This window comes from Anomalospiza imberbis, chromosome 13, assembly GCF_031753505.1.
Source record: "Anomalospiza imberbis isolate Cuckoo-Finch-1a 21T00152 chromosome 13, ASM3175350v1, whole genome shotgun sequence".
Classification (NCBI taxonomy): Eukaryota; Metazoa; Chordata; class Aves; order Passeriformes; family Viduidae; genus Anomalospiza; species Anomalospiza imberbis.
The window spans coordinates 17674798-17687662 of NC_089693.1; the positions used below are offsets into that span (position 1 = coordinate 17674798).

Consider the following 12865-nt stretch of genomic DNA (forward strand, 5'->3'; position numbering starts at 1 on the left):
GGGATTTTTTTGGCTGGTATATGCCAGCAAGGAGATGTCATCCATGTGCCAAGGTCTTGCCTTGCAGCAAGGAGGTACTCCCAGGGTTTGGAGATGCCACTGCTCCCAGTCACTCAGCTGGTGTTGCCCAACCTCAAAACAACATATGGGAAGCTAAGGAGAACCTGCATCCTCATCTGGGGTTTCTCAATAAAAGAACTGAAAAGGAATTCAGGAGGAGTGGGAAGTGGTAGGAAAAACCAGATCAGTCGTCGGCTCCGTTTCTCCACAGTGGTGATTCTTGGTTGGTGCCTCAAGGGCAGCTGCAGAGCCCAGGATGCCCTCGGACACTTGTTGGCAGCAATGTTATTCCTCGAGGGCAAAGGAGAAGCTATTCTCAGCCCTGCCCATTCCAGGGAGACATTTCTCCTTCCTCTGTGCTGAAACAACCCAAGTCAAGGGATAAAAATAGGGCTGAGGAGGTGACGTGGTAGAACCACTCGAGGGAAAATTGGCTGTCTATGTTTGCTCTGAAATGCACATAAATCTCTTCTTCACCGTCTCCACCCCTAAAATGGGGAGGGATTTGTGCATTTTCATGATTTCTGGGGGGTTTGTGGGAATCAATCCAATTCATAGAGGACTCTGAAGATAAACTGAATTACACTTGTGCCTAGAGCAGCAGATTATTTCCTGGTATTTTGTGCGCTGCCTTTCTGCTTTAGAAACTCTGGCCCAAGTACAGTCCAGGACTGCCTCCCTGGATCTGGGTATGAGCACATTCTGCAGCTCCAGGTCCTGGGCATTTGCCAGCATGGGTGGATCTGTTCTGGCACGGGGGCAACACCACTCCCAGCTCCTGGCAGCTGCTGCCTGACGTGGATGCTACCATTATGATTTGGGGACAAAAAAAAAGGGCCAGAAACCTGGGCCCTTTCATGAGATGACACCCAGAGGTGGGCAAGGGGAAAGATGGTTACAATCCATGGGAGTCTTGGCTGGAGGAAGCAGAGGGTTAATGCACAGCAGCAACGTTGGAAAAAAAGCAGGAATTTGGGCTGTTCTGGCTCTTACCTGCTGAGATTTCTGGTTGGGAACAAAAGTTTAATTGCCCATAAACAGCTACCGTGGTGCCTCACTTTCACAGCCATGCTGACTAAGCATACAAGAGTGTCCTAGACTGATTTGTACGTAAATATTACAGAATAGATAATAATTTTAAAGAATCATTGGGTCATTAATAAAAAATAATTAGCATTTGAGATGCATTTCCTTGTCAAAACAAATCCACTTTTCTGCTTCACCAAATATGTAAACAGTGTGGTTTGTTTTTTCCTGACAGCCCAGACAAAATTTTTGATTACTTGGAAAAAAATCAGGAAAGAACACATTTCTGGTAAAATATTAAACAGAGGGAGAGGCAGCATGTGCAGTCAGAAGGCTCACTGGATGTTATCACTGTAACAACCCTTCTTTGTCAGAAAAGCATATAAGCAGATTTCATAGGCATGTTTTTATTTCCAGTACACAATTACACTCCACAACCCTTTTTTGGAATTAAATAAAGGACTGACCACACTGTGAGCCTCTGCAACTTCAGTCCTATGGCACAATCCAAATGTCAGTGCTCAGCAAAAATCCTCCTTTTGGCAGCTGTGACTTTAGTTTGGATGCACAACCCCTCAAAAAACCCCACATGCTGCTGGACCACGTCCCAGATTCCCAAGGCAAGGGTAGCTGGAGCACTGGAAGTGCCTGTGTACAAGGACATGGATTTTGGGGTCAGTATCCCCCAGCCACGAGGAGTGTGGATGAGTACACAAGAGGGTTAGGGAGGATGTCCTGGGTCACAGCATGCAGGCCCTGCTATTGCAGGAAACTTCATGTCATTCCTTCCATCAATTCTTTGGGAAGGTGGTACAGCATCCCACCAGCTTCACTTTCCCCATCATGACTCTTTTCTTTAAATTCATTTTTCTACTGTACTAACTCAGTACCTACAGCCACCCACCTCGTTCATCATTTCATCACGGAGCAACTTCACCAAAATGCAGAAGCAAGAATTCCCTTTTTCCCCTCTGAATTATACACGGTCCTCTAGTTTTACACATAAGGAGGAAAACATTTGCCATTGCTCCTGGAGTGGGTGGGGGAACTGGCTTTTGTGGCTACGACAAAATCTTTTCCCTGGTTGCTTTGAGCTTATAGTACTTAAGGTGCTTCATCCTTCTCAGCTCAGCAAGCACCACTTAGAATAATGATGTACTCAGTTATGATCCGAGGAAAAATTAACTTCATGTTAAGCAACATGCCTGGGTAATGTTTTACCGCTCAGTTACCTATTTTAAAAACCCAAGAGAGGAGCCAAAAGGGCTGGTGAGGTGTTACCTTGGTGCTTTCCTCCATGTCCTTGGAGTTGAGGAGTGCGTGGTTGATCCTGAACACGATCCAGTCAAACAGGGCGCTGTACAGTGACTTGGCCATGGAATTCCGCACAGTCACAGCCTGAAATAGAAAAGAAAAAAGGTGATTGGAAATGATTCTTGCTCTGCACTAAAATGGCTTCTGTTCTCAAACTCCCACATCCAACATCCATATTCTTCGCTTGCCAAAACTTTTGTCTGCTATTTTATTTTATGCCATGTATGTCAGTGGTCCTAACAGCACAGGGAATTGGGTGTAATCCCAGGGCTGTGGATGTGCCCCTGACTTTGGCTTGGTTTCCTCCATGCATCCAAGTGGATGATACACAAGATCATACCACAAATCCAATCACTGGTGGTGAAAGGAAAGGAAATAAATACAAACATTAAATATAAATATAATAAATTTGCCAAGACCCTTGAAAGGTTTTCTGGGGGAGAAGGAAAGAGAAGGGTGGATATTGCACAGGAGCAACAGCAAGCGATGTGAAGGCACATGCCAGGACAGGCAGTGCCTGGCAACAGCAGAAGAGCTACAAAAGGGGAGGCTAAAAACCTCTCTGGTAAATCTGAGGGTTCCTGAAAACTTGAAGTTTTCCAGGTACCACCAGCAGGAGCTACAAATCACGTTAGGCAGGTTCAACGCTCCTCCAGCAGCTCTCCCAGAGAGAGGAATAACAGCGCCGAGGAAGGGTCAACCCCACCACGGCCGGGATCAAAGAGATTCTGCTTGATGGGATGAAAGCTGAGATCAAAGGAAGATCCCTGGACTTTTGGACAGGCACCTACATAGAGACCCAGAAAGCAGGAATTTCTATTTAAAGGTTATCTTTGTTCTTGCTGCTTGGGCTTCTTCCTTGGTTTCAATTATCACCTCGAGTAGAGCTTTGGTACATATTAATCACCTAAAAACTTATGGCACTAGCCATGACTGCTACATTTGGTTCATTTTAGCCACTGCAGAAGAATAAAAAAGGAACTAGACGATTCCCATGTAATTACTTCAATTAAACCCTGAACTGTAACAAATCAGTGGCTTGTCACATATTGCTTTGAAATCCTTCTCACCAACGCTCCCTTCGAGGAACATCATTTGAGCAGCCTCATGTCACTGACCCCAAGTGAAAGAATAAAGCTCATGTAGCATCATTTATCTTCCATCAGCTTACTCCCACCTCTTTTTTCCTTGATTTTTGGAGATAGCAGCATTTAGCGTGACCACAAGCCGTTCTGCCAATGTTTTGCTCTTAAAATGCTATTAAGCACATGGTCTCACTTCCTCTCCCTGTCCAGCTGGAATAGGAGAAGGGATTAACACAGTCCACACCAGGGGAGGTTTAGGCTGGATGTTAGGAAAAATTTATTCATGGAAAGGGCTGTCAGGCATTGGAACAGCTGCCCATGGCAGGGGTGGAGTCCTCATCCCTGAAGGGATTTAACAGACGTGTGGATGTGGAACTTGGGGACCATGGGTTAGTGGTGGCCTTAGCACTGCTGGGGGATGGTTGGGCTGGATGAACTCAGAGGGCTTTTCCCACCTGAACAATTCCATGGTTCTATGGCTGAGGATGCTCACAGCCTCTGTACGCTGCTAACTATAAAGTGGTGGCAATAAAAAGTGACAACACAAGTAACTACAAAATATGGCCACAATTAGCAAGGAATTCCTCACCTAAAAAACAACCGAAAACAAACGTGTGATGCAAATAGGTGAGCAACAGGACCAAGAGGATTTTGGTGCAGCTCAGACCAAAACAGCTCTTTTAAAGAGTGAGCTCTTGAAATGCTCGAGTTCTTCAACAAGGGCTGGAAAGCAGCCGGCATTTCAAACACAAAGAGCTCCAGTTCTCACTAACTGCTTTTTCTTTCCTTTACTGATGAAAAGGGTTTGGGGTGGGTTTTTTTGGCTGTTTTTATTAAAAGCAACACAGGTTGTTTGGGTGGGGGAGATTGCTATCTAATTTTTTTTTAATTTACTCAAATGTGAGAGAGTATCTCAGTGATTAATAGAAAATTCAAGGCTCCAGCTACACTTTTTTCATTAAGCTGGAAGACAATCAGTAACACTGTCACGCCAGAAAAATCAGTCTCTGGGGAAAGACGAAGGCCAAGATCCAGGAATGCCTCTCACTGCCCTAATACTTTGTCCTGGCATAAACCAGCCCAATTAATTGCTCCAACGTGCAATTAAAAACAAACTCCATCTCTATTTAAAGCCAAAAAGAACACAGTTGTTTCTCCTACAGCATCATATATGGGTTTATGTTGCAACACTTTTCATTACCTTTTATTAGAGGCTACAGGGATGTGCAGGACTTCACCCCTGAATGTCCCTGGGTTTTTTTTTTTTCCAAAATAAACTAGGATACCATTAAGCCTGCACCACTCCAGTGCTGAGAAATGCTGGAAGTGTGACTGCCATGAGCGTCCTGAATGGTCAGACTGGGAAGTTTCCCTGACACCAGCACTGCCCAGTTTCCTCCAGAATGTGCAGGGTGGGGGAATGAGCCACTACTCTCATTCACAAAGTGGTCTCAGCTACATGGAAAGCTGGGAAGCCCATGGAAAGGTGATTTCCTTGCTATGCTTGGGTCCCACAATCAGTGGCCCAGATCCCAAAGTGTTCAACAGCTACTTTTAGAAGAGATGGTTTAATCCTAAGAGCTGGTAGGAAACTCCTGGCAAAGCAACATATTGAGAATACAAGGTGGATGGAGCACATTGCCTTCATCCATTGAAAAAATACCTGCGCTGAAATGAACTTATTTTAAATGACTCAAGGTTTAGGGGGGGCTGCCTTTATTTGTATTTTTTATTTCATTTCAATAAAGTATTTACTTTTTACAATAGCTCTCTACTGATGTCACATTTTAAATATAGCCCCTCACTATCCTAAACAGATTCCAAAACTACAAAATCTGGAGACCATCAGCGAATATTATTTCTTTTCAAATTCAGGAGCTGCAGCAGAGCATTTAAAATAAGGTTTTATGCTTTATTTAATGAGAAATCATTTATTTCTGTACTATCCTACATAAATTAATTATAATCTCTGAAATACATCCCATATATCACATACAGCTTTTCTTCAGGTCAACACCTACAGCTTCTGGTCTCTTCCTCAAGTCTCCTTATGTGACATTTAGGCAGATCTGGAACATGGTTATGCTCATCAAACCATTTTTATTTCCTTCACAAAGCAAAATAAAAATAGCTGCTGCAATGCCAAAACAAATCTCTGGGGATCAAAGGGAGCAAGACATGTTGCATCCACACAAAAATATTGCTGATTCCAAATTGAGAGAGATTAAACACGCTTTGAGTCGGCAGGTCAGGAAATAAGCTACAGACAAGGTTTTAATCAATACTTTCCTGCTTATCAAGCTAGAAATAATGTATATATTATTTATTATATGCCAGAAACTCCACTTGTTGGGTTGGCCAACTTTTGTTAAGATCCTGATATAACACATTTGAGTTTTTTGTATCATTTCATTGCCAAATTAATTGTACTGAAAGCTGTCATGATCAGCATTGGATTCAGGCCACCTTAAAAACAGATAAACTTCTGGAAACATCTGTTGTTAAAAGGAACAAAGGGAAGACAGGCTTAAGAATTAAAATCTGCTTTTGAAGTGCTTTGGAACAAGGACTCACAGTTCCAGCAGCAGCAGCCTGTGTTTTAGAGGCTGGAAAAGATGTAATCTCAGGAACCCAAATTTGCTCAAATTAAAAGTCTCTGTAAAACACATTTGTACACACACAGGAGATTGTTAAGAACTGAGATTACAAAGTCACTAAATATATTTAAGCAAATCTGTCTGCTGCCATCCCACAGCACCCCCTGCTCCAGGCAGGATCCCTCACTTCTGCCCTTCTGCACTCAGCTGAGGGCTGAAATGTCAAGCTGGAATTATTAAAAATATTTGTTGGTACCCAGAAAATCCAGGGAAAGCAGGCAGTTTAAAATCCCCATCAAGCTTATCCATTGAAAACTACAAGAAACACATTGTGGAGCTCGAGCCAGAGATGGAAACAGAGCTGGGAAAGGGTCTGGAGCACCAGGAGCAGTTGAGGGAGCTGGGAAAGGGGCTCAGCCTGGAGAAAAGAAGGCTCTGCACAACTCCTGACAGGAGGGGACAGCTGGGGGGGTGAGTCAGACTCAGATCCCAGGGAACAGGGACGGGACAAGAAGGCACGACCTCAATCTGTGTCAGAGGAGGCTCAGTGGTCAGGCACGGGCACAGGCTGCTCAGGGAAATGGTGAAGACTCCATCCCTGCAGGGATTTAAAAGCTGTGTGGATTATAGCACTTGGGGAGATGCGTCAGTGGTGGCCTTGACAGAGCAGGGGAACGGTTGGACTACATCTTAGAGGTCTTTTCCAACCTGATTCTTAATTCCAAGATGCTCAGCTAACCTTTTACAGACATTTTCACATGATTTTGCTGGAAGTTCCCTGAATGCTCCTTATTAGATTCAGTGTTCTTACTGCTGACTAACCTAACACACAAGCAAGAGCAGCAATAGTTCAATTTGAACAACAAAACCTCAAATATTTCACATCTTTCAGACTAAGGGGAATAAACAAAGCCCAGAGAACAGAGGGTGGGTGAAAGCAAGTGCTGAAGGACTTCAAAAGGCAAAGAGCAAAAATTGCAGCAACATCCCTGGATGGCCCAGGGAGCAGAAAGCAGAGAGATCCCACTCAGTTGGACTTGATGATCCTTGTGGGCCTCTTTCAACTCAGGATATTCTCTGAGGACAAGGCCATCAAGATGCTGCTGGAAGCTCTGTGCTGCTGTACAGTTCACAAGACTTGCTGCATGGCTGGTCATGGTCCTTTTTACCTCCAGTTTTCGAGGATTTTCCCAGGAGACTGCATGTGTGCATCCCATCATGGACACTATCGACGTTACTTGTTCACAGTAAGTAAACACATTGCCAGCACCAGCATTCCCTACCAATGCAGAACTCCCACCCATCCAAAAAAATATGGCTTTACAAGCAACTCTCCTTGTAATTTTCCCAAGAACCTGAAATAGCTCCAAAAATTGATCTGTTAAAATAGGAATGATGTTGATACAGCCATAGGAGCTACCTATGGATTCATTCTCTCCTGGTGACACCCCCAACTCTTCCGGAATATGTGCAGCTGTTTCCTGCCCTCCAGGAGGAAAACAAGTAACACATTCCCCTTTCAGACTCTTCTCAAGAAATACTGAACAATTACAGTAATTCAAAGATGACAAGAAATGTTTCTTTCCAGGTGTGAAGTTTGCAGCATTTGGTGTAAAACATAAAGAAAAGGTGTTCAATTACGTAAGTAAAGTTGGGCACCACAAAATACATTTTCTTCTGCTGGAGAGAAGAAACAGAGATTCCTCTTTTCTTCAGGAAATCAGATCTGAACACAGGAAGAGAGGAAATATCCCCTTTTCCCTTAGCGCCTTTGATGGGCTTCCTATAATTTCTATACAAGGATGAAAGGTGCTTCCAATGAAATGTTTGGGGGGAAAAAAATAGCAGTAGAATTCTTCCTCTTCAGGAAATCCCTCAAAAAATCAAATCTAGATATGTGGTTTTAGTGGCTCTGTGGGAGCCTCATTTGTTTGCTTTTCTTTTAATACTTGGAATAAGTTTTCAGCACGTTCTCTGATTAATCAATTGGTGTTTCTGCTCACAGGGATTTGGCACTAAATCCTAGAAACCTGTTGATATCCTACCACAGAAATTATTTAGTGAGCTATTATCATAAACAGGATTAGATTTTCATTATCATTTGATGTTTGGTTTGAAATCCTTATCAGCCATTCCCATTTTACCCCCATTTATTCTCTAAGGTAAAATTTGGCTTCATAATTACATTGGTACTTACTGTATCACAAATGTCTCATTCCAATATGGCTCAGAGGAAAAAAAACCCACATTTTAAAACCTACTGAATTTTACCCATGGTATTTACCTAGGCTTTTCAGATGAAAATCTCCCTCCTTCCATCACTTCAGTGAGTTTAAATGACATATTTAATTTCCAAGTAGGGGAAAAAAATCAGGAAAAGCGTGTGTTTTCTTATTTGCTTCAAAGTACCTATTCAACAAAATCATGCTGCATGCTAGTAAATGATTAAAAAAATCAGTTTCTAGTCTTAAAAAAAAAAATTGTGCTTGCTTTTTTTAAAAAATAAACATATTAACAATGCTTGGTCACTGTGAGGAGGGATAGGATTTATCCAAGATTACAACAAACAAAAGCAGGAGGAATTCAAGCTCTTCTAATGCACTTGATTTGGATTACCTAAAGAGATCTAATGACCAGGAACAGAAGCCAACCCCCCATTCCCAGTGAGCCTTGGGTGTGCAGACAATTGAAAACAGTCCACGTGGGCATCTCAGAGATGATGATCTACAGCAATCACTAATTAAGGGATTAAAAAAAGCAAACTGAAAGTACATTTTTATTTGAAAAGTGCTTAGGAGTGCCAGATACTACTCATAGTGCTCGTGTTAGAGGAGTAGAGACCACATGTACTGGTCTCAGTTTTTATCTCTGACACTGTTACTGCTTCACGAGGAGTGAAAAAACCCACACGGAAAGCGGCTGCAGCTTGGGTTTGTGGTTGTAGGGAGAGAACTGCTGAGGGTGGTTTGCTGGGTTTGACATTCCTGTGCTGAGATGGAGTAGCAACAAAAGGAAGGGAGGGACGTAGCTGTGAAAGCTAAATTAGGGAAAGAGCAGAAAGCGAGGAGGATGGTGAGGAAGGAGAGCAGCACCACACACAAAACCTGCTGGAGCACCTATGGCTTGTCACCAAAACTGGGAGGACACTTCTGGGTTTGAAGGAAACAGACAGAAACCTCTTAGTTGCTGGAATCAGACAAGGACTAAATCCCTCACCTGGTCCAAATGCAGGTTTTTAGTACCTTGTTTATAGAATGCCAGCATGATTTGGGTTGGAAAACACCGTAAGGATCACTCAGTTCCACCCCCTGCCATGGGCAGGTGTTGTAGCATGTATCACAGTTGAGATGGCCACAATACACAGAGTATCCCCATAGAATTTCAGAAAGCTTTAAGCATTCGCCCAAACAGAGGAACGCCGTACCGCATCAGAAGGCTCCACAATACACAGAGTATCCCCATAGAATTTCAGAAAGCTTTAAGCATTCACCCAAACAGAGGAACGCCGTACCGCATCAGAAGGCTCCACAATACACAGAGTATCCCCATAGAATTTCAGAAAGCTTTAAGCATTCACCCAAACAGAGGAATGCCATACCACATCAGAAGGCTCCAGGCATCTGCCCATACAGAGAAACATCATGTCACCGCAGAAGGCTGCAAGCATCTGCTCCTCCTGTTCTTCAGCCCAACCTTTCATACCCCTCATGTTGATGCACTGCACCTGTGTGCCCTCTGTTCCCTTTGGTGGTTGGTCAGTGCCCCTGGGCACTCCATGGCTCATTGCTGTCAGTGCTGCTCACCTGCTTCTCACAGCTGTGCCCACTGGGGATGAGGCTCAGCCACAGCCCCACTCCCAATCACCACAAACTGTGTGCCTACAGGCAGGGACACCTCCTGCTAGCCCAGGCTGCTCCAAGCCCCATCCAACCTGGCCTTGGACACTTCCAGGGATCCAGGGCAGCCACAGCTGCTCTGGACAACCCGTGCCTCAGCTTCACCACCCTCCCAGCCAAGAATGTCTTCCCAATATCCCATCCATCCCTGCCCTCTGGCAGTGGAAGCCATTCCCTGTGTCCTGTCCCTCCATCCCTGGTCCCCAGTCCCTCTCCAGCTCTCCTGGAGCCCCTTCAGGCCCTGGCAGGGGCTCTGAGCTCTCCCTGGAGCCTTCTCCTCTCCAGGTGAGCACCCCCAGCTCTCCCAGCCTGGCTCCAGAGCAGAGGGGCTCCACCCTCAGAGCAGCTCCATGGCCTCCTCTGGACTTGCTCCAGCAGCTTCACATTCTTCTGATGATGGGGACCCCAGAGCTGGAGGCAGCTCTGCAAGTGGGGTTTCATGAGGGTAGTGGGGGGGAAGAATCCCCTCTCATGCCACGTGTCCTACTCCATCCATGGCCAGCAGGATGAACACACTAATCCAGGATGAGAACATTGTGATAATAAAATAATTTTAATTACTTTTTAGAAATAATTATTTTTAAAAAAGAATTAATTACTAGTAGTTTATAATTTCCTAGAGCTGCAAGTAAGCAAGTAGTTTTGAAGGATGTCCCTGTCAACCTGATGATATGTTGACACTGGAAAACTGTCTCACTGGATAACTTGTTGAATTGACTTGCTCCATTGGGATTTTTAGGAAGGGTGTTAGTATGGTCTGGGAAATCCCCTTAAAATGCCTTTGACTAATGCAGACTGGCAGCTTGGAGAAGGACCTTTGTCCAAGGAGGGTGATTGTGAAGGTACCAATTGGCCCATGGAAGGTACTGAGAAACTGGTTCAAGAGGAGGGAGAGCACAAGAAGAATTAGAAAAAAGGTGCAACATAAAATGTGAAACTAATACGTAAACCCCGTCTCTGAATGTGAGAACATTTACTCCTGATTTAGTGACAAATCCTGAAGTGCCTTTGTGTTTGAGTGCTTTGTTGGGGCACGATGCAGCATTGTATGGTAATGACATTACAGGCTATTTTTTCTCATTGGAAAATCCACCCATAAGTTCTGGAAAACATCATTGACACTTGCATCTCTTGGATAAAATCCACTGGCGGGACAATCCGCTACCTCCCAACACCAGGGTGACAGTGGAAGGTTTCTGCCAGGATGTGGCAGCCAGCCGGGAGGGCGGGAGCCAGAGATAGCACAAGGTTTCAGTGCTTTGTTGTTGTTTTTCAAAGTGTTTCCTTCTCAGGTACACTTATAGAATTAAAGCATAAAAATGAACCTTTATAGAATACTCAAACTACTTTTAAGCCAACTTTTCCTCTTTTTTGTTGTAATCAAAAATGAAAAAAAGCATTTTTCATTCCTTTTCTTTCAATGATGCCTTTAAAGATATGTTTTCTCCTCCTTAACTGTACATAAAAATAATTTAAAAACCTTTCTTGCAGGCTGAAGCCAGAGTGGTGTGTTGACGATCTGTTCTCTTAGGGAAATGACCCAGGAGAATGACAGGATTTTAATAAGATGTTCAGATAAAATATGAGTGTGGAAAATGACATCATACTTCTCCCGCCCAAGCATGATATAACACTCCTGGATGCCAAGCCAGGGATTAAGACTGAGTCTGATATCCTGCAAGAGTATTTTCCTCTGGGTGTTGAGCCTCTGTTTTAAAAAAAACTTAATCCTGCTAGTCTCAGCCCATGCCCTGTGAGCCAAGGGGGAGCCCCAAAGGCTGTTTGGTTCATCCCAGACGCAGGACATGGATGGGGATGGAAACCAAATACGTTGGGTCACAACAGAGAAGAGAGCGGAACAGCGGGAAACCACAATTCTCCACACACACAGGGGTAACTCAGGACTCAATCCACGGGCTGAATGTAATGGTCGATCAATTCTGGGTCATGAAAAGCTCAATGTGAGCTACCCATGTGCTCTGGGAGCCCCAAATTCTCCCATGCCCTGGGGTCTGATTCCCCAGTGTGGGCAGCAGGAAAGGGGGATTCTGTCCCTTTGCCCTGCTCTCGTGAGACCTCACCTGCAGAGCTGCTTCCAGCTCTGGGGCCAACATCAGAAGGATGTGGAACTTCTGGAGAGAGTTTAGAGGAGGCCACGGAGATGCTCTGAGGATGGAGCCCCTCTGCTCTGGAGCCAGGCTGGGAGAGCTGGGGGTGCTCACCTGGAGAGGAGAAGGCTCCAGGGAGAGCTCAGAGCCCCTGCCAGGGCCTGAAGGGGCTCCAGGAGAGCTGGAGAGGGACTGGGGACAAGGGGGAATGGCTTCCCACTGCCAGAGGGCAGGGTTAGATGGGATATTGGGAAGGAATTTTTCCCTGTGATGTTGGAGAGGCCCTGGCACAGGGTGCCCAGAGAAGCTCCAAGCCCCATTCCTGGAAGTGTCCAAGCCAGGCTGGAGAGGGCTTGGAGTAACCTGGGCTAGTAGAATTGGCAGGGGTTTAGACAGGCAATTAGACAATCCTTAAGGTTCTTTTCAACCTACACCATCCTGTGATTCTGTGATCCTCACACTATCTCACACACATTCCCACTGAAATGGTTCTTGTGCTTCTGTGAATTCCTGGGATTTCTGAGGAGTAGCACAGAAAAGTATCAGAGTGCTCCTGCAACTGCCCTCTCCTTACTCATCCTTCCTGTCATTAGACGGATGCAAACACAGAAAATGAAGTAGAAAACTTCAAATAAGAGCAATAAGAAAATCTTTTGTGGGTGTGTTGAAGATCTAGCTATTGTGTCCCCACTGGTAGCAGGCAGGTTTGGGAAAGGACAGATGGGAGACCAACCACTCCCATTCCCATCCCCATCCCAGGCCAGAGCCTGCCTGCTGTT

At 44.8% G+C, this 12865-nt stretch overlaps 1 protein-coding gene across 10 annotated transcripts in view; it reads right to left on the bottom strand.

Moving 5' to 3' along the window:
• The window catches only part of MYO9A (myosin IXA), a 171426-nt gene that overhangs the window by 64754 nt on the left and 93807 nt on the right, over window positions 1-12865 (bottom strand). For all 10 annotated transcript variants that reach the window (XM_068204297.1, XM_068204295.1, XM_068204293.1 and 7 more), the window contains one exon: window positions 2368-2484. In XM_068204297.1, the coding sequence (XP_068060398.1) occupies window positions 2368-2484 (117 nt within the window). The remainder of the gene's footprint in view (window positions 1-2367; window positions 2485-12865) is intronic.